This window comes from Paramisgurnus dabryanus, chromosome 14, assembly GCF_030506205.2.
Source record: "Paramisgurnus dabryanus chromosome 14, PD_genome_1.1, whole genome shotgun sequence".
NCBI classification, from domain to species: domain Eukaryota; kingdom Metazoa; phylum Chordata; class Actinopteri; order Cypriniformes; family Cobitidae; genus Paramisgurnus; species Paramisgurnus dabryanus.
In genome coordinates, this window is record NC_133350.1 from 26,735,494 (window position 1) to 26,756,754 (window position 21,261).

A 21,261-nucleotide genomic window follows, 5' to 3' on the forward strand; every position below is an offset into this window, starting at 1 on the left:
ATGCGATCGATTAATAATGTCTTGGTTGCGCATGCGCAGTGTGGATGTTCCGAAGTACGACGAAGTTCCTCTGTGCGGCATAATAACAGTGACAACAGGGTGAAGTTTTCTGCTCTCAGCAAAATGAATTACTTAAGTTAGCAGACGTTTCTTGTTGAAACACGACGACTTTTTGACATCCAGTCATTTAAAAAAGCTGACAGGATTTGTGAGATGTTGACAAATGATTGACTATCGAAGGGTGACGGTAAGCAGCAATAATGACATTCACATTAAACTTTAGCTGTCTGTCATAGTACTTTTGGACATGTGTGTATTTATAAAACTTTTTTTCACTTTGCAAAATCTGAGTTTTGCTTTTCACTCGCTCGTAATTTGCATACTTGAGTTAACACTGACGTGCACTTCAAAGCATCCCCAGATGATAATGTGTGTGTACTGTTTTTTTTATACTTGTGCGTGCCATATATCTGAAATTGTTCGACATAGATAGTGAAACATGTAAAAAATTGACTTGTGAGGAGATTTGAAAAGGTTTTTTTCCATTTAAAAGTCTTAAAAGTGAGTCAAATCATGCCTGGCTTTTAAATTACAATGCCAGCATGTCTGCGTACGTTTTTGTATGGTAGGTACATATTTAATATTATTCGTTTTTTTAAATATCATAAAAAATTGTGTATTTGCCAGCTCCTATAGTTTGTTTGTTTGTTTGTTTGTTTGTTTCTCTCTCTGTCTATGTCTCTCTGTCTGTCTCTCTCTCTCTCAGTGTGTTTGTGTTTGTCTGTGTGTCTTTGTGTTGTCTGTGTGTTTGTGTCTCTCACAATTTCTGTGTGTGTGTCTCTGTGTCTGTGCAAGTCTGTATGTGTGTGTGTGCGCGTGTGTGTTTTTGTGTCTGTGTGTTTGTGTGTGTGTGCCTGTGTGTGTGTGTGTGTGTGTGTGTGTGTGTGTTTGTTTGTTTGTCTCTCTCTCTCTCAGTGTGTTTGTGTTTGTTTGTGTGTCTTTGTGTTGTCTGTGTGTTTGTGTCTCTCACAATTTCTGTGTGTATGTGTGTGTGTGTGTGTGTGTGTGTGTGTGTGTGTGTGTGTGTTTCTCTGTGTGTGCATTGTTCAGTTACTCTGTGTGTGTGTCTGTGTCTGTCTGTGCATGTGTGTCTCTGTGCAGTCTGTGTGTTTGTGTCTCTCTCAATTTCTGTGTTTGTCTATGTGTGTTTATGTGTCTTTGTCTGTGCAAGTCTGTGTGTGTGTGTGTGTCTCTGCGTTCGTGCGTGTGTGTGTGTCTCTGTGCTGTCTGTGTGTTTTTTTCTCTGTATCTCTGTGTCTCTCTCTCAATTTCTGTATGTGTTCTCTGTGTGTTTATGTCTCTGTGTCTGTGCAAGTCTCTGTGTATGTGTGTGTCTGTCTGTCTGTTTGTGTGTTTCTCTGTGTCTGTGTGTGGTTATAATTTGTATATATAACACTTATAACACTTTATAGATTCCAATAGCTATGTCAAAACATATGACTGCAGGTGTACAGTATCCAAACACTAATAAAGATGCTTCATGATACCATAGAATAAATTTTTTTGGTTGAATGGTTCCACAAAGAACCTATAACATTCAAAAATAATTTTGTAGTGGAAAAAAAAGGATCTAAACTATAAAAAGTTATTGAGGAAAACTTTGACTGAATGGTCCCAAAAATGATTCTTCTATGTGAACTTTTATTTTAAGAGTGTATGTTTTAAATAGTTTTATAGTCATTCAATGTTTAATTGATATTCATAATCTGTTTTTTGTTGTTCTACTTTTAGCAAGATTTTTTGGAAAGGATGGATGATTAAAGATTCTAATGCTCTTACTTGAGGAAGTCTAAAAGTTCTTCGACACGGCTTACTTCAATCATATCGATGCAAATGGCGGAGCAGGATGTTCCTTCTGGTGGAGGTTTGGGGTTTGAACAAAGTTCTCCGCCTGCTCCTCATGATCCCTCAAACTCTCAATCTGAAGCACAGGCTCCTGAATGCTCGGTTATTTCACGCTCTTCTCCGGATTTCTCCACTAACCCTCCTGAATCCACAACCTTACCTTGTGAACATCTACAGAGTCCCGAGTTGGAGGATCTGGATTCCTATAATCTGATCGAGCCTCCACCCCTGGACTGGAGGTCCGACTCTTCCAGCGATGCCGGTTCAGTCGGAGAACTTGAAAGCTGTTCGGTGGGAGAGTTTGAGGTGCCTGGATCTCTCAACACGGACACAATCTCTGCTGTTGCTCAAACCTCCACAGAAACCTTCAGCAAAACAGAAGAGCTTTCAGCTCAAAAAGCAGTGCCTGAAATTAGGGATTTTCAAAAACAGGAAGAGGCGCATAAGAGAAAGCAGGAGGAAGAAAAAGAAGTGATGAATAAAGAAACCGAGAAAGATAAAACTATCAAAAGCGATCTTGACCACACCCACATTCAAAGTCTGCTGAATCAACTCCATCTTTTTCATCCATCGACGCCAATAAGTAGTCCCGCCCACTGCGCTCCTGACAATTCAGCCAATCACGACCCTCCGCATCACACTCCACCGGAAGCCGCCGCCCCCTCCTGTCACGCCCAATCGGCAACTACAGATCCAGACTCAAGCGTCCCTTCAGCCCTGCTCTTTTCACGGGAGTACCAGAGAGATCTTCTGCAGCTGTTGGACGAACCAGAACCTGAGGAACCAAGAACCATTCTTCAGTTAGTTCACACGCCCCTACTGACCCCCAGCGCAGAACCTCAGCCGGTACTCAGACGGCAGAGCAGTGATGCAGATGAGATGATCTCCATATCTCACAGTGAGGACATCTGGCACAGACATCTGCAGGATGAGCTGTTGCTCTCAGGAATCACAGAGGAGGATCGGTGGGCAGCATCTGAACGTCTGACTCCAGATCAGTCTGTAGGGGAGAACAGTGATCTGGTAACAGTCTGTTGGTACTTTTTTATGTTTGTGTTAGAATCATCAGGCGTTTGCGATGTCACTGAGGTTGTTATCTGTTTGTTTTTAGCCAGAAGATGATCCACAGTCTGCTTATAAGAATGGTATGGAGCTCAGTGCTGAATTGTAAAGTTTTTATTTTGTAGATCTTGTGAAGCAGATGATTAATAAATCTATACTTTGCTTCAAGTGCCTGGCCCATGTGACCCTGAAGATCTTCTGGACGGAGTGATCTTTACAGCTAAATATCTCGGCTCTACGCAGCTGCAGTCAGAGAAGAATCCATCCACCAATGCTCGTATGACCCAAGCACAGGAGGCCGTGGATTGCATCAAGGTTGAACCCTTCATTTTAACAGACAGCATTACATAATAAGCTGATCCGAATATTTTTGTTTGGTGTTCACACCTTTTTTTTTTAAATATTCAGGCACCTGAGGGGGAGTCACAGCCTATGACTGAGGTCGATCTCTTTATCTCCACACAGAGAATCAAAGTACTGAGCGCAGACACACAGGTCTGGTACAATTGCACCACACACTGGATGCTTTCTCTTTTTTAATGTTTGACTAATTTCTTCAGTTTTTCCTCATGTTTTTAGGAGGCTATGATGGACCATGCTCTGCAGATGATTTCATACATTGCGGACATCGGGAACATTGTGGTTTTGATGGCACGCAGGAAGCCGGCCGGTCGCAAAACAGCGGATTCAACAGAGGGATCCAACGCACCGCCGAAAAAGTGCTGGATGATCTGTCACGTGTTTTCTTCTGATGATGTAAGTGAATCGTTTCCTCTTTCGTATTGCTGACATTTCGTATTTACATTATTTTTTACATACACACATTGATTTGAAATGTGTAAGTCCTATCAATGCAGATGTTTGTGTTATTGCTTTAAGAATAATATGAGACAAACGTTTATTATTTGGTCTAATTTTGGGTCTATATTTTTACCAAATAATATTTTAATGATGCTACTGTATTTTATCCTTATTTGTGTCAGGCTCATATAATCGCCCAGGCTATTGGTCAGGCATTTGGTGTTGCATATCAGCAGTTTCTGTATACCAATGGTATTAAATCCAGTGACTTGCGTCCGGGCGAGTACAGCGATTACCTGGGCACTCAGGAGCTCTATAACGGAGACCTGGTTCATTTCTCTCGCTCTGAAAACATCCGAGAGGTATGACTTTAAAGAAACACTATAGATGTGCATTACAGTTTAAGACAACTAAATTGCAAAGCAAATGACTTGATTTTTTTAATGATTTTTTTGGGCCCATGACATTTCACTACATTTTTCTTTTTGTAAAATGGTGAAGAAATATGAAAACTTAGAGCTTTCCAATGAGATATTTATAGTTTGTCAAGATTATTTTAGTTTTGGAATAGGCTATTAACCGTTTAATAGTTATGTAAACAATTTGGGCCCACCTGTGGGCCTGCAACGGTAAAGGGTTAAATGCTATACCAGCTATTTTAGCTAGCTTACAGTAATTTCTCTTCTTATTTCTTACTATTATTTTCAGGTGTGCATATCAAAGAAGCCAGGTGAGATATTAGGTGTTGCTATCGTGGAGTCTGGCTGGGGATCCATCTTGCCTACAGTTGTGGTTGCCAACCTGCTTCACGGCGGCCCCGCTGAACGCTCCGGCGAGCTGAGCATCGGGGATCGCATAATGTCGGTGAACGGCACCAGTCTGGTGGGACTCCCCATCGCTACCTGCCAAAATATCATACGAGTAAGATGAACAAAAGCATTTTAAAAGCAGTAACAATTCCTGACTCGCTTTGCATCTCAAGACTGGGATGTTTTCTCTCTAGGAGCTGAAGAATTTGGCGATCGTAAAGCTCAGCATTGTCCACTGTCCACCTGTAACCATGGCGATCATCAAGCGTCCAGACCCCAAGTATCAGCTGGGCTTCAGTGTGGAGGATGGGATTGTAAGCGACTGTTTACAAACATTATTAGTTGGATGTTGAAATCATATAAAGTGTAAAACATTCTGTGTATTTAGATTTGCAGTTTAATGCGCGGAGGAATCGCCGAGCGGGGGGGCATTCGAGTTGGTCATCGCATTATTGAGATCAACGGACAGAGTGTCGTAGCCACACCTCATGAGAAAATCATCCACATACTGTCCAGTGCCGTAGGAGAGGTACAAACTTTACACCCTGTTCACACGCATATGATTTCACACAGCAAATTTGAAAAAAGCTAAATACATGAGCACAATATAAATTAATGCAATAATAAGCGTTTTGTCTTTCTAACAGATTCATCTGAAGACTATGCCAACATCAACATACCGTCTCCTGACTGGACTGGATCAGCCCGTGTTCCTTTAAATTAAGAGGCTGCTCCTTTCACGTTCTCAGCACCACATGCAACTTTTAATAAAATATATATTTCAATATTTAAAAAAAGGAAATGGATCTGGACGGTGTGAATAATATACAGATTATGGACCTCCATTTTAAAGCTGTTCAGAGACTGAAATTATGATTTAACTGCTGGTTTGTAACATTTGTCTTTGTCAATGCTGCCAGATCAAGGTGCCTGAAGATAAGCCTTGTGTTTGAATGACTATGCATTAGAGTCCACACCTATACTGAACATCAGACATGCAAATTAAACTGCCTGCGCAATACAGCAGCAGTGAGTGACTCCATGTTCAGTGTTTTTAAAGCGTTTACATGCTCTTTACAGAGCTTAAGATTTAGTGCCTGTAAAAATAGACCTTGTTTAATGCGGGGTTTGTTTTTTTAGTTATATAGAGAAGTATATTTTATTAACTGCTGTATTTGATGTTTATTAAAGACACAAAAACATTTTTGTCTCATGCTTGATTATTTAGGGTACTTCCGATTTTTCCGGAGCCTAAAGCCTTTACTTGTAGTTTTTAAAACTACATTTATTTTGAATATACATTGTATGAACTTTACATTCCTTCTATACCGAATCAGAAATAAAGTTAACATATTTTAGTTTTGACTGAAATGGAAAATATATTAGAAAGGATTTTGCATTACTGTTAAAAGTCTCACTTTAAAATAAAAAAATTATAAAATAAAATCATTTTTGGGATTTGTTTACACTACAGTAATGAGATGAATAATGCAACTATGCCTTATTGTTATGAATAGACTTTTTTAGATGACCCTTGCACACTGTTCTTGAGATTCGTCTATATTTAGTTTTTTTTTATCTAATTTTATTTATTTAGTGTGACACTTCAAAGCCTCTAGACATCGAAACGTCAATACGTAACAACTTTTTTTTTTTTTTTTTACGTAACAACTCATCTACCGGAAATTGTTTCGCTTGTTGTAAAACCTAAATGGGCGGGATTTATGCGAACACAAACCACGTCATTGGCTAAATAACCAGAGCGTGAGGATTACGATTGGCTCAGAGCTCAACGTGGTTTCGGTGTTATGAGTGAAACTCCGCCCACATTTATGCTTCCTCAGGAAAGTGATCTTGTAACACCGGTAGCGCGCGTGGACAACAGCAATGTACGCGCTTTAAATAAATGAAAAAGAGCAAGATTTGGGTTCAACGAAAGGTAACGACAGTCGACCTGTGATTAAGGTATATAGATCGATCGCTGAAAGTAGGAAATGTTTAACATCGGACTGATGCAGTAATGAATGGTTCATTACATATTAATGTCAATTATTATTATATCCTGTATTATTATTGGTTATATATAACATTATACGTTTATTATTAACGTTACCAATAACAGCACAATAATCGTCAGCATAAGTAGTAAATTTTTATTGTAACACTATACAAAAAACGTGTTATTGTTTAGATAACATACGCAGCATGTATTATTTACGTTTCTTTAGATTGTTAAGGTAAATCTGGCAATTTGTGGTGATTTATATATTAGCAATGATAAACTATTATGATATTATGTGAGCTTAATGTCAGTAGCAGTCCATAATAATTTAATTTATTAGAAAAACGTTTCTGTCTACACAAACAAACAAACAAACTGACAAACACTAGACATTGTGCTGTTTTTAATGTAAGCCTATTAGAATAATGAGGATTTCATGATCAGGTGAAGTGACGGTAAATGCTAAAGAGATCACGCTGTTTAACTTCATCCATTCATTTGCTTCCTTTTCCTCTTTTTGATAAGTTGGTTGTCATTGACTTTATTTTCTTCTAGATTGTCTGTGTTACCATGGCAGCATAGATCTGTGTCTGTCTCCCATCATGACCATTGTAACACAGCTATACCTGCTGCTGTGGAAAAACTTCACGTACCGCAGAAGAAACAAGGTGTCACATCACTAAATCCTCGTACACTCGCTGTATACTCTTGTCTGTAGTGTGAAATGTGTTAAAACACTGCCGCCATGTTTCTTTACAGGTCCAACTGGTCATTGAACTCCTATGGCCGCTCTTCCTCTTTCTCATCCTCATCGCTGTTCGTCAATACCATCCGCCATATAAACAGAGTCAATGTAAGTAGTGAATTCCTGTGAGCACTTGTGTTTTTCCTTGCCAGGTGGCAGGCCAGTAAAGCTGATTAGCTGCTGCGAAAAACAGGACGTTATTGAGCCTTCATGACATTGTTTTTACTAAATCGTGACCTTTTAGACGGCTCACTTGAAGCTATTTTAATCACAATCACATGAGGTGACCAACTAATGTTATATAAGTAGTAAACTGTTCTGTTTCGTGGGGTGCTCTGCACTTTTAAGCTTTAGTTATTGTTATGTAATTTTTTACATTTCATCTTATCCCAACGAAAATATGCACAATTGTAGTCATTGTATCTTTTTCTCATTTCAGGTCATTTTCCCAACAAGGCTCTTCCATCCGCTGGCACGCTTTCTTGGCTTCAGGGCATCGTCTGCAATATCAACAACCCCTGCTTTCATGACCCAACGCCTGGAGAGACACCCGGGCGAGTCAGCAACTTCGACAACTCCACGTAAGACGTCCCAGAATAAGCTCAGAGAGTGTATCACAATTTATCTGTTTGGTTTTAGTGCTTGATGAAGATTTATTCTTTTGTTTATAGACTCTCACGGCTTTTAGTGGATATCAGCACCGTCCTTGGGGTCAGTGGAAACCGGACGGCTCTCTTTGGCCTACAGGACTTGTCACTGGCAGTGCAGAGACTCGGGGAAAGACCAGATGCTTGGCCAAGTATGCCGTATTAATGAAGAAGATTTTTTTTGTGCTGTTAAAACTCATAGAGTAAATCAAATATGATATATGAATCATCAAATCTTAATTGTTTCTCTAAGACAGAAATATCAAATTATATATTTTTTTCTTTCAAATACTTTTGGTGGCTTTGAGCTTTGCAGATTGCTCTCCTGAACCCTGTCAGGATTCAGACTAAGGCTCAACAATGTTTTCAAAAATACCAAAAGTCTGATATGAAAGTCAGAGATTTTCTTGAAACTTTTTTGAATGGGCACACGAAGAGCGCAGTCAGTGCCTTGCACATGCCATACAAATAAAGAACAAAGTGCGTGCCATACATTACTTTTTAATTAAAGGGCACCTAATATGCAAAATCCACGTTTACAAGGTGATTGGACATAAATGTATGTTGGCACAACAGCCCTACAATGAACAAATCTACCCACTTCTGTTTTTAATCCCTATTAACTCTTTCACCGCAAGCGTTTTATATATTTCTTTAAATATATAAACATATACCAAATGAAAGAACTGACTCTCTGCTTTCAAACAAAAAAAAAAGTTTCATCCTACCTTTAGTGGTTCTTTTGCAATCAGCTTTTGAATATGGGTAGGTTTTTGCAAAAACACCATATTTTGAGATAATTCCATTTTTGTGACGGACTTTTCATAGAGATCCCATTCAGAGCGATCTTTAAAACAGACACGGACATGCAGCAGCTTGCCATAGGGCAATACTTCCGGGTTTAAAAAGTTGCGGAAGGGCGCCACCTGGTGGATAATAGCGGTATTGCGGAAAGACGGAAAATCTCGTCATTGGCGGGGAAGCGTTTTCTCTTAATTGACGAGATATCTCGTCAATGGCGGGGAAAGAGTTAAACCAAACCAGTCTCATTAGACATGCCATTTTGATTCTCTTGTGAATGTGATATTACACTGATAAAGCCCCGCCCTTATCCACTGACTGACAGTCCTGTATTACCATAGTTTCCACCCTCAGCGAGTTGTATGCTATCTCTTTGTTCAACACAGTATAGGCTATATGAAAGTGCTCAACCTGTTTGGCAGGTCCAACCATGTTTAGGATTTTAAAAAATATAGGGGGATCATTGAACGGCTCCTCCCCAGATGGCATAGCCTGACGGCCTTTGATGTAAAAAGCCGCGCCGCCGAATGCCTGTTTAGGGCAGGACATATGCGGTAGGATTGAGCCATCAAGCGGATAGACTATTTGATAGTAATTGTGGATTAAGGATGTTTAAAATCTCTAGCCTGGTGGTCAGGACATGAATGGATCAAATCAGCACATTTGCAAAGGTTTATCTCCATATGGCTATATCATAAATAAAAATTAGAAAGGTAACTTTGCAGTATCACATTATATATTTCCTACTATGTGATTTCCATATTATAGATGAGAGTATTGAACTGCAATATGGCAATAAATATCCTCACAACTAGGGCTGGGCCGATACCACTTTTTCATGTCTGATACCGATCTCGATACCACAACTTTGAGTATCTGTCGATACCGATACCGATCCAATACCATCTCTATCGCCATTTTAATCAATTAAGCAAATAACACATTTGTTAGCCGTACAAAAAGCTTGAACAGTGCTACAAAACTCAAACATTTTACTGTGCAACAAATTAATTCAAGACTCAATGAAATATTGTGCAATACTGCTGCTTCATTTTTATTTAAATGTTTCAAACAGACTAAAGGCAACATTTTTAGTTAGTCAGCAAAACAATTCAAAATGTTAAGGTGTAACTTTGGACAATTTAAAGTGCAACTTTGTGCAAATTCATGTTGCTCAGCAAGTCGCGCTTTACCCCAAGTTGCCATGACAAGGTTTGTGTTGGTATTGGATCGGATTGTACTCCCCGCCCTCTTCGATATTCGATCCGGCCATTTTCGCAAATACCGGACTAATATCGATACCAAATATCGCATCGGCCCACCCCTACTCACAACATTATTATTTCTCAAAACTTTGACAAAAAATATTTTCAAAGGAACTGTATTCTTACAGTTATTCAAAGATGCACACATTATTCCGCATTTGTTTGAATATTAGACGAGAGTAGCTATATAACGGCAATGAACGTCTCATATGGCAATAAATATCCACATTTAACTTAACATAACAGCATAATGAAATGAATAAAAAGACAAGGAAGCAGGATTGGCATGTAAATTGTATTATTATTACCAGAAAAACAGCAATATTACTGAAATAAACTCTGAGGTAAATGCGCCAAACACGCTAAAATAAATAAGCAATAACAGCGGAAAAAAACATTATCTCTCAAAACTTTATATGACAAAAATTATATTTAAAGGAAATATTCTTACAGTTATTCAAAGATGTAAACATTATTTCATATTACTCCTATTTCTGAGGACGTTCATCTCTGGCCTCGCTCTGTTATGTAATAGCTGATTGACAGGTGTGCAGATCCGTCTTTCAAACAGGTATCATTTTGTATAGTTACTCATTTAGGAAAATTATATTTTATTATTATAATTATTATTAAAAAAAATTTTTTGGCAGATTGATTACGATTTGTATTACCCTACTTTTACTACAAATACGAAACCTTTTTTTTTTACCACGGAGGGCCGGTGGTATACGAAATTTCCCGGTAGATTTTTTTGGTCCCACTCATACATCTTGTAAAAATGGGCATAATAAAAAGGATACTCTTTAACATTTTCTGTGTTTGTCATGCATCCAAAGATCTTCCAGTCGGAGAATATCTGAAAGCCAATGAAAGCTTCTCGTCCTTCCTGAGGTCAAACACCAGCATTCCTTCAGAGTATGTTGATCAGTTACTGAGGGCACGACTGAACCTCCAAGTGGTAAGAAAAAGTTTATAATCATCGTCTGGAAACCTACGTTAAGCCTTATAGTTTAAAGGGAACGCATGATGCAAAATCCACTTTTAAAAGGTGTCTGGACAAAATGTGTATTGGCAAACAACCCTACAATAAAAAATCCACCTTTTACTTTCTTTTAATCCCCCATTAAACCAAAGCAGTCTTATTAGACATTCTGTTTTGATTCTCTTGTTAATGTGACATCACAAAAACAAAGCTCCACATGTGGCCACTGACAATATTATGACCAGAGGATAGTTGGACAACAGATGGCCACTGAGTGAACTGACCCCGGAGAAGATCAAATATGTCTTTTGCTTGCAGCTAGGTTTTATACCCACAATGCCGCTGACAGTTGCATCAGTTAGCCCAACAACTAAATGATTAATAAGTTTGTCAAAAGAATTGTCATGGTGCATTTACTGTTGTTTCATAAAGGTCTCGTCATATCTTTGTTCTCTTCAAGACGACCTTAGCAGGAGGTGGGATGCGTCTGTCTGACATCATCTGTAACGTGTCTCTCTTAAGTCGTTACCTCACTGTTAGAGAAGAAGATTCTTACCCTGACCTACAGGAGGCGCTGTGTGCGGTGCCCTCAGATATCATGCAGAAAGCCGAGCAGATCTTTCTCTCCCAGCTTGACTTCAGTAAGATCCTCACGGTCAGTTGATGTGTATTACTGATAAAGGAAATACTTTGTGGTTTTCACTTCCGTCTGAATTCTTACGTTATTGTTGATTATTTTTTTTTTTTAGAGAGAAAGACTGAGAGCAAACGTGGGGGATCTGCGCCTCATAAGCAGATCGGTTTCTTCGGTGTCTCGGGAACTGGCGTCGGTTATGGATGAAGTATGTGGCTTTGGGATCTTTTCATGTCAAGGTTTCATTAAAGTCTTTTTGCACATCACAGCACTGAACCTTTTTTCTCTTTTAGATCTCCTCTCTCTCCAGTTTCACACAGCTTAACAGAGAGCTCAGACTTTTAACACCTTCAAACCGATCTGCGCTGCCGCGTGAGAGTTTTCGTGCCTTTTCCAGGATCGTGTGCGGCCACCCGGAGGCCGGCGGGGAAAGAATCCCATCATTCAACTGGTATGAGGACCAAGACATCAAATCTTTCCTGGGGAGAAACGGATCAGAAGAAACAAAGCTGGGAAATGATGAAAACAACACCAGTAAGTGTGTTCATGTTTTCAGATGTTTACTCTATATTTTGAACTTTCATAAATACACTGATGCACTGATCTTTTTTAGCTCCATTTTGTGAAAACTTGATTCGAAGCCTCGAGTCAAACCCTCTCTCACGGATTGTGTGGCGTGGCATCAAGCCACTGTTTATTGGGAAGCTCCTATACACACCTGACACCCCGGTCACCCGTGCAGTCATGGCAGAGGTACGGTACCCGGCCCCGCCTCACCTCCTGTGCACATCTTTATTATCTTTCTGTCTAACCGTACTGAAATCTTCCTCTAGGTAAACAAGACGTTTCAGGACTTCCAGATTCTGAATGAGGTGATGGAGGCGTGGCAGGAAGTGCGTCCCAGAATCAGAACCTTCATGGAGAGCAGCGTGGAAATTCGCCTCTTGCGGGATCTTCTGAGGAGGCCTGAGGTGGCACTAGTTGTGAATCTACGCTTGGTGGGCACCTCCTGGACGGCATCTCGGATCGCACAGTTCCTCTCCGCACCTGACCCGGACACGCCCCCTAAGGATGGAGCTCCACCCACGTGGGTGGATATCTACCAAGATGTAGACAACACCATTAGCACTCTGTCAGAGTTCACTAAGGTACTAAGGTTGGGTCGTGGTCCTGATAGGTCTACTATATGATCAATATATGCATTTTGAACTAGTGTTGGGTGACATGCCCAATTTTGAGATCGTCCTATAGTTAGCCTGTGAGATCGGGGGTGGGGCAATAGTATAATCATTTATTTATTTGTAAAGTTTTGCCTTGATTGGTGGACAAAAAATAATTTACTCTAACTGTGGGTCCACACCAGACACATTTGAGGCGTCAAATTCGTGTCTACCGCGCGTAGTTGGACGCTTGAACATTTTGCGTGTACTTGCCTCATTTGCGTGTAAAATTCTAGTCATTGAAACATTTACGGGGAAATTTGCGTCATGGGAGAGGCTTCTGCGACTTTGCTTGTAATTACTTCACTACTAGAGCAAGCTCCTGATTGGTTAACGTGGCACGTTTTGCCGCCAACGTTTAGATTTTTTAACTCGCGAAAAATCCCGCGGCAATGCTCAATTCGCGGCATTCGCGCAAACAAGACACGCGAATGAGGTGGAATTGCATCTATTGCGCCGTGCTAAACGCCTTATATGCACCGCGAGACCTCCAGACGTGCGTCAACGTCTTTACATTGACTTAACATTGAAATCACTCGCGCTTGACGCCTCTACCGCGGCTGGTGTGAACGCAACATAAGGGCAACACTGTCATGATCGCAATCTTCTTAAAACTGATGCCATTAATCCGAACGCATCATTAAAGCACAGGCGCTCTGAAATTTTCTGACGATCGTCGATATACGATACTATGGTCTATCGGCACAATCCTATTTTGAACTGTATCGGTTAAAGATCACCATCTGATGTGTATTATCTGTTGGTCTAGTGCTTTTCTTTAAATAAACTGGAGGGTTTGGCCACAGAAGGTGAGCTGGTTGAACGAGCCCTGGAGCTGCTCGAAGGTCGTCAGTTTTGGGCTGGAATCGTCTTTCTTCTCCCAGACCCTTCATCATCCTCACTGCCTCCTCACGTCAAGTACAAGATCCGTATGGACATCGATGACGTAACCCGCACGAACAAGATCAAAGACAAGTACTTACACTTCCTCTGTTTGGTTAACTGTGTAGGGTTTCCATGGTCAGTTTTCTAATGAAACTGATGTGTTGTCATGTGGCAGATTTTGGGATCCAGGCCCGGCTGCTGAGCCCTTCAGTGACCTACGCTACATTCGGGGAGGTTTTATTTATGTCCAGGATTTAGTAGAGAGAGCCGTGACCCGCTTACACACCGATAAAGAGCCAAATATGGGCATATATGTGCAGCAGATGCCTTACCCCTGCTTCGTGGATGATGTGTAAGATTTTGTTTTTTTAATTTGTTAATCATTGTAAATCACTTTTCTATGACAATACCTTAAAGTTTTTCATATAATTGAGACCGCCATGTTTTATTTTTCCTGTTTCGCACAGGTTCATACGTGTCTTGAATCGTTCTTTGCCTTTGTTCATGACACTCGCGTGGATCTATTCGGTGGCGATGATAATAAAGGGTGTGGTGTATGAGAAAGAGGCTCGTCTGAAAGAGACCATGCGTATCATGGGACTAAGCTCTGGAATGCTGTGGCTCAGCTGGTTCATCAGCAGTTTCCTGCCCTTCCTCTTCAGCGCTGGACTCCTTATCGCCGCCCTTAAGGTGAATGTCGGTAGTGTAGAAACAAAGCTAGTGCACTAAAACCATTAGAATTAAAGGGGACATTTCACAAGACTTTTTTAAGATGTGAAATAAATCTTTGGTGTCCTCATAGTACGTATATGAACGACTGTGTTGTATTTGATTTATTTCTGCTCTCTCCGGCAGGTTGGAGATATTTTACCCTACAGCGACCCAGCCGTCGTTTTCTTCTTTCTGACTGCATTTGCTACGGCCACCATCATGCTTTGCTTTCTCATCAGCACGTTCTTCTCACGTGCAAACCTGGCAGCAGCGTGCGGAGGACTTGTTTACTTCGCCCTGTATCTGCCGTATGTGCTGTGCCTGGCCTGGAGAGAATATCTGACCAGCACACACAGGATCTTAGCAGTAAGAGCTTTTATCTACTTATCTTTGTGAAAAACAGATCACATTACAGATTTCCGTAACTCAAAGAGAAGTCTTCTCCTATTCTTCACCAGGACAAAAACAAAATAGACCATAAAAGCATTGTTAAATGTTTCATATGGCTCCTGCGCTTCATTTCAAGTCTTAAGAAGAAGCCATAACATACCTGTAGAAGCCATATAATATTCGGGAATGAAGTCTTTATTCATAGATAATCTTACTCTCTGATATTTGTGAACATAAATACTTCTACATTCAAGTTTGCTACTTTATGATCAGTGCAAATATGTTAAAACCAATAGCATTTGGCTTTATTCATGTGAAATCATCGCAACACGTCTTTGAATATACATAGCATATTTGAATACAAGCTAATGTAAATGAAAAACTGAAGTGTAAATGAATGAGTGAATGAATAGAAAAATGAGGTGTCAGTGAATGAACAAAAGATTGAAAGAATGAAGAGTCAGTGTTTAATTGAATGAATGAACGAACAATGTGAAAATGAATGAATGAATTGTCAACAGTTGAATTAATGAAGTGAAAATGAGGTGCAAGTGAATGAACGAAAGAAAAAAAGAGTCAATGATTGAATGAATAAACAAATGAAAATATGGGGTGTTAATTAATTAAGTATTTGAGTATTTGACACATCAGCATTTTTATCAGTAAGGTGATTTCTAAGTGCGCTATTGACACAAAATTTCCACCAGATGTAGCCATCAAGCCAAATATTGAATTCATACAAACAAATCTGGGGCCGTATTCACAAAGAATTTTAAGGCTAAAAGTAGCTCCTAACTGGCGAATTTAGGAGCAACTCCTAAAAATACTGGGCGTGTCACTCCTAAATTTAGGACTCCTAATTTTTTTCACTAAGAGTAATTCACAAAGTATTTTAGCCCTAAAAGTAGCACCTAAGTCTGGGACAGCTTAAAAGAAGTCGAGAGGACTCCTAACTCACTAAGACCTATTCACAAAGGATCTTAAAATGTCTTAGGTGCAGATCCTCCTTAACATAGACAGTTTCACCAACTCAAAAGCATTGCACATACTGAAAAGCACGCTTTAATGTAAGCATATTGTTTATAACATTTGTTTCATAATTCATTACATTCATGGCAAGCAGGAAGTTTTTTAAAATTACATGAAACAATAATGAAATTAAATATTTAATATTATAGGCATACCTGTTGCCATGCTAGTCTGTTTAAAGGCTGCAATCTCAACCCTCTACTGCAATTGTAATGCATATACCACCGCCTCTCGCAGTCGTCCGGGGTCCGCGACACAAGCGGGAATGCTGCATTGATCTGCAACAAATCCTCTCCCAGTAATGCGCGCGCGGGTTGATCCGAAATGAGCGGATGCCTGAGGTCACCCGCGGATTTTTTGCGGTCCGACTTGCGGGCGGGTTAGTTGAAAACGTTGGTCGGGTGCCAGTTGTTTTGTACATTGACCCGCGCATCACTTTCTCGCATGTCTCACGCTTAGTTTTGCTTGATATATCAGTGCCGAATTTCCCTTTTATTACGTTTCTTTTTTCCAGCACCAACTGGAACAGCAGCAGTAACTGATCCTGCATCCAGTTGGGCTTTCTTTTCCGTTTTGGCGAGTTCATAATCCACCGTCATTTATTTATTACATTAGGATTCTTCAATATGGGCAACATTTCCTTGCTTTAAGTAGTCTATTTAGGCTTATAGGATGTACATTAATCAAGCAAGTGTTAATGCAATGTCGTTTTATTATTAGGCAATTGGCGGTTTTCATTTGTATTAGGCTTGATTTAATTTAATTTAATTCACGACTTTTCTTTTATATATGCATTTCGATGGGATTACTATTATTATTATTTGGTATAGGACACAGACATATTTCGATATTGTAATTCCATGATTTGGTGCGTCTGTGTTATGTTCCGCATGACAGCCCTGTCATCTAACAGCCAATCACCGTGGTCATTGCGAGGCAGCTCGTGCATGAGAATTGACGTCATCCGTAGCAACGAAGACTCACTCTTAGTTTAGGAGTTATCATTTTTCCTTACTAAAAGTAGGTCTGAAAGGCGTTGTGAATAACTTTTAAGAGAAAACTCCTAGCTAAAATCTTTTAGTGCAATTTAGGAGTACTCTTAGTGGTAAGATAAAATGCTTTGTGAATACGGCCCCAGAACATTTAAGTATACAAGTTGAGTCATAATAACTAAAGTGAAATGACACAGGGAATAAATATTGAACACATAAAGAGAACAATTTGCAAAATGTCATAGATAGCCAGGAGATCACTTGAAATCTGTCAGTATTGAGAGAGAAACCCTGCCCCCTATCAGTACTAATTGATATCAGTTGCTTTAGTCCTAATTGATGGCCTATAAAGGCTTCTCATTACCCAGGAGGCACACAGGAAAGACTTCATGATGGATAAAAGCAAAGAACTCTCTAAAGATCTTCGTAATCTTATCATTGTAAAGCATTTTGATGGGAATGGTTATAGGCTCATTTCCAGAATGCTGAATGTTCCTGTGAGTCCTGTGGGGGCCATTATCTGGAAAAGACAAGAGCATCACTTCACCATAAACCAGCCAGATCAGGTGCTCCACGTAAGATCCGTGTCCGAGGAGTCCAAAGAATAATCAGGAGAGCCAAGAACCACTCGGGCAGAACTTCAGGAAGACCTTGCATCAACTGTTGTTTCAAAGAAAGCTATAAGCAATGCACTGAACCGCCATGGCATCCATGCACGCTCACCACGCATGACTCCATTGCTGAACAAAAAGCATGTTGAGGCTTGGTTAAAGTTTGCAAAAGAACATTTGGAGAAGCCTGTGGATTATTGGGAGACTATACTATGGTCAGCTGAAAGCAAAATTAAACTTTTTGGCAGTCATTCTACACACCATGTTTGAGAAGAAATGGCACTGCCCAATACCCCAAGAACACCATACCAACGGTTAAGGTCGGGGGTAGAAGCATCATTGTTTGAGCTGCTTTTCAGCAAGGGGTACTGGCAGACTTTATATTATTGAAGGCAGGATGAATGAAGAAATGTACCGGGACATTCTGGATAAAAATCTGCTGCCATCTACCAGAAAGTTGAAAATGAAAAAAGGGTGGACATTTCAGCAAGACAATGATCTCAAACACAAGGCCAAGGAAACAATGAAGTGGTTACAAAGAAAGAAAATCAATGAATGGCCCAGTGAGAGAACTGAATATCAAAGTTTATTAAAGAGGCCCAAGGAACCTTCAAGATTTTATAGCCCATTTGTGTGGAAGAATGGGCCAGAATCACTTCTGAGCAATGCAGACGACTGGTCTCTCCATACAAGTTGCGTCTAGAAGCTGTAATCACCAACAATGACTTTTCTACAAAGTATTAAATAAAGTGTGTTCAATACTTATTCCCTGTGTCATTTCACTTTAGTTATTATGACTCAACTTGTATACTTAAATGTTCTGATTTCTTTGTATGAATTCAATATTTGACTTGATGGCTACATCTGGTGGAAATTTTGTGTCAATAGCCCACTTAGAAATCCTCTTACTGATAAAAATGCTTATGTGTCAAATACTTATTTTCCCAGCTGTATGTGCCAGTGAATGATTTAATTAAATGTCAACAAATGAAAGAATGAATTAAGGGGAAAATGAGCTGTCAGTAAATGAACAAAAGATGAGGAGTCAGTGATTTAATGAATGAACTAACAAATGAATGAATGAACGAACAAATGAATGAATGAGCGAACAAATGAGAAATTTTTTTTGTAAATGAATAAATGAAGTGCCACAATTGAATGAATGAATAAACAAACAAACAATGTGCCAATGAATGATTGAATTAAGTGTCAATGAGCAAATGAAGGAATCAATTTATCTAGTGTCAATGAATCAATAAAGTGTTAATGAAGAATGAATGAATAAACGAGAAGAGAAATTATCAGCAAATAATGACTGTAAAGGGTTAGTTAGGGCCAGGCTGAAATTGAATTCAAACTTTTATTTTATTTTTTGTAGAGCTTCTTGTCTCCTGTAGCCTTTGGCTTTGGCTGTGAGTATTTCTCTCAGTATGAGGAACAGGGTGTCGGGATCCAGTGGTTTAACTTGAGATCAAGTCCTGTGGAGGGAGACAGTTACAACTTTACCACCTCCATTATTATGCTCTATGTAGACGCTGTCATCTATGCATTGGCCACCTGGTACATAGAAGCTGTCTTTCCAGGTATAAGACAGTCATGATGGGTTTATAAATAATATGTTGATTTTTACACTGGTAATGTTCTCATAGTAAAAATATAACAACATGATGTGTTTTTATAGGGCAGTATGGGATTCCCAGACCGTGGTATTTTATCTTCCAGCTGAATTATTGGGGAGGAGTTCCTCTAGAGGTGGGCTTACCTGTTCCTCCAGCACCCGGGGAGCAACTAGATAGTAAGAACTTTAAACTGGGAGTGATGTTGTATTTGGTATGAATAGTGGTTGCTATTAATGATCAACTCGTTTCTTAATTCTGCTGTTTTTTTTATAGATCGGATTGAAGCCGACCCAACCAACCTCATTCTGGGAGTTGCCATAAGGAACTTGGTAAAGATTTATAAAAAAGGGGCCAAGCTTGCTGTCAATCATCTTAACATGAAGTTCTACGAAGGCCAAATAACTTCCTTTCTGGGTCATAATGGTGCTGGCAAGACAACCACCATGTAAGATTTTTATCTAATAACTAATTTATTAGATCATTACTGGAATCATTCAAGACTTCGTAATGCTTTTTGTTATCTCATAGGTCAATACTAACTGGCCTGTTCCCTCCCACTGCTGGTACGATCTATGTGAAGGGAATGGACATCCGCGCGGATATGGATATCATCCGCAAGGCTTTGGGAGTTTGTCCCCAACACAATGTTCTCTTTGACATGTAGGTTCCTGTGGCTCTGTATTAGCAGTGCAAAGGTCATGCATAATTCGATCCCCAGGGATCACACTTATAGATAACAATTGTGTAGCTTGAAGGCATCGTAAGGTGTTTTGGATAAAAGTGTCTGGCAAATGAAATAATTTTAAAAATATAGATAACAAAATAAATGAAAAAACTAGTTAGATAGATATAGATGGTTTCAGCGGCAACAACATAAATAAAACGGCTTTGTTCCAGAAGTCACTTTAGCCACAAGCCAGACCCATAAATTTACTTCGGTAAATTAACACGCGCTTGCGTCCGAAATTGTCTACTTTTTAAGATAAAGACTAACATTAGAATAGTTGTTAATTGTGTTTTGAGTTTTCTTTTGTTTTTTTGAAGTTTGACGGTGGAGGAACACGTTTGGTTCTACGGTCGGATGAAGGGTATGAACACAGAGCAAGTGAATGCAGAGATAAACACACTTCTGGAGGATGTGGGCTTACAACACAAGCGCCACGAGCAAACCAAAAATCTTTCAGGTAGGTTAACTAATATATTCATTTCTAAACCATTTGAGTGTGCAGTCGATTGTAGTGTTCTAGAAATATTTGATTTGCTCATTTTTAATGCGAGGAAAACCCGTTTACTTTCGGTTTAAAGATAAGACAAGACGTTTTAATATAACGTCATATCTGTTATTAAAAGATATTTATATTTAATTTTTGTGTAATATTTAACTGTTCCTGTCAAAATAATTAGCAACATCCAGGTTACCATGTGTGTTATTAGTTTTGGGCGGATGTTATCTGGGAATAACAAACCTGCAAATGTCTTGACTGGCCAATCAAAATCAAGCATTCCAACAAGCCGTGTAATACGCCTTTTAACTTTTACCCCCTTCAATTTATCCATCTTACAGAAATCACACATTTTATGCACCGCTCACTTTTAAGGTCCAGTAGATAAAATCAAGGAATAATTAACAGAAAAAATAAAATTAACCCATAATTTACTCACCTTAATGCCATCCTAGGTATATATGACTTTCCTTTCAACCGAACACAGTTAGATTTCCTGGATCTTTCTAGCTTTGCAATGGCATTGTACCCAATTTTTTGAACACCATCTAAATAAAAAATGGCAGCATATTGGCTCTGTCAATCCCTGGGTTTCTTTCTTGTCGTCACACATATGATTAATCATGAGACGTGGGAACCAATGATGGTGAGTAAATTATTGGAAAACCTCTGAGACCGACTCAAATCGATGTAGTATACATGCCAGACCAGTATGTGGCGTTGGAATTCTACCAGAGACATGCACAAAGAACGGATAAGACGACTTGTGCGTGTGTAAAACCTTGTTGTCCGAAGAAGCTGAAGATTTTCTTTAGTGTAGCTAATAGGCTCACTACCTTCTGCAGCATGAACACAAGCTTGTAGCCCGCCATTGTTGTTGATGCCGTTACGTGATGTAGCAATGTCTTTATGATTTTGTGAGCATTAG

General features: G+C 39.5%; 2 protein-coding genes across 3 annotated transcripts in view; both read left to right on the forward strand.

Moving 5' to 3' along the window:
* The first annotated feature begins 56 nt into the window (after positions 1-56).
* LOC135719195 (amyloid-beta A4 precursor protein-binding family A member 3) lies at positions 57-5,779 on the forward strand. The gene is made up of 11 exons (XM_065241784.1): positions 57-247; positions 1,792-2,928; positions 3,017-3,050; positions 3,137-3,282; positions 3,376-3,462; positions 3,547-3,723; positions 3,951-4,130; positions 4,477-4,689; positions 4,772-4,891; positions 4,966-5,106; positions 5,225-5,779. The coding sequence occupies exons 2-11, from the start codon at positions 1,888-1,890 to the stop codon at positions 5,294-5,296; spliced, it is 2,211 nt and encodes a 736-aa protein (XP_065097856.1). The 5' UTR covers positions 57-247; positions 1,792-1,887; the 3' UTR covers positions 5,297-5,779.
* Positions 5,780-6,420: 641 nt separating this feature from the next.
* Positions 6,421-21,261, forward strand: part of abca7 (ATP-binding cassette, sub-family A (ABC1), member 7) — a 33,558-nt gene continuing 18,717 nt past the window's right edge. For both annotated transcript variants that reach the window (XM_065241788.1, XM_065241789.1), the window contains exons 1-20: positions 6,421-6,542; positions 7,135-7,247; positions 7,339-7,432; positions 7,764-7,905; positions 7,996-8,123; positions 10,874-10,995; positions 11,480-11,674; positions 11,769-11,861; positions 11,947-12,187; positions 12,267-12,406; positions 12,487-12,801; positions 13,643-13,848; positions 13,934-14,110; positions 14,226-14,448; positions 14,614-14,835; positions 18,870-19,074; positions 19,173-19,286; positions 19,384-19,555; positions 19,639-19,770; positions 20,155-20,294. In XM_065241788.1, coding sequence (XP_065097860.1) covers positions 7,182-7,247; positions 7,339-7,432; positions 7,764-7,905; positions 7,996-8,123; positions 10,874-10,995; positions 11,480-11,674; positions 11,769-11,861; positions 11,947-12,187; positions 12,267-12,406; positions 12,487-12,801; positions 13,643-13,848; positions 13,934-14,110; positions 14,226-14,448; positions 14,614-14,835; positions 18,870-19,074; positions 19,173-19,286; positions 19,384-19,555; positions 19,639-19,770; positions 20,155-20,294 — 3,127 coding nt within the window. In that variant the 5' untranslated portion in view covers positions 6,421-6,542; positions 7,135-7,181. The remainder of the gene's footprint in view (positions 6,543-7,134; positions 7,248-7,338; positions 7,433-7,763; positions 7,906-7,995; positions 8,124-10,873; positions 10,996-11,479; positions 11,675-11,768; positions 11,862-11,946; positions 12,188-12,266; positions 12,407-12,486; positions 12,802-13,642; positions 13,849-13,933; positions 14,111-14,225; positions 14,449-14,613; positions 14,836-18,869; positions 19,075-19,172; positions 19,287-19,383; positions 19,556-19,638; positions 19,771-20,154; positions 20,295-21,261) is intronic.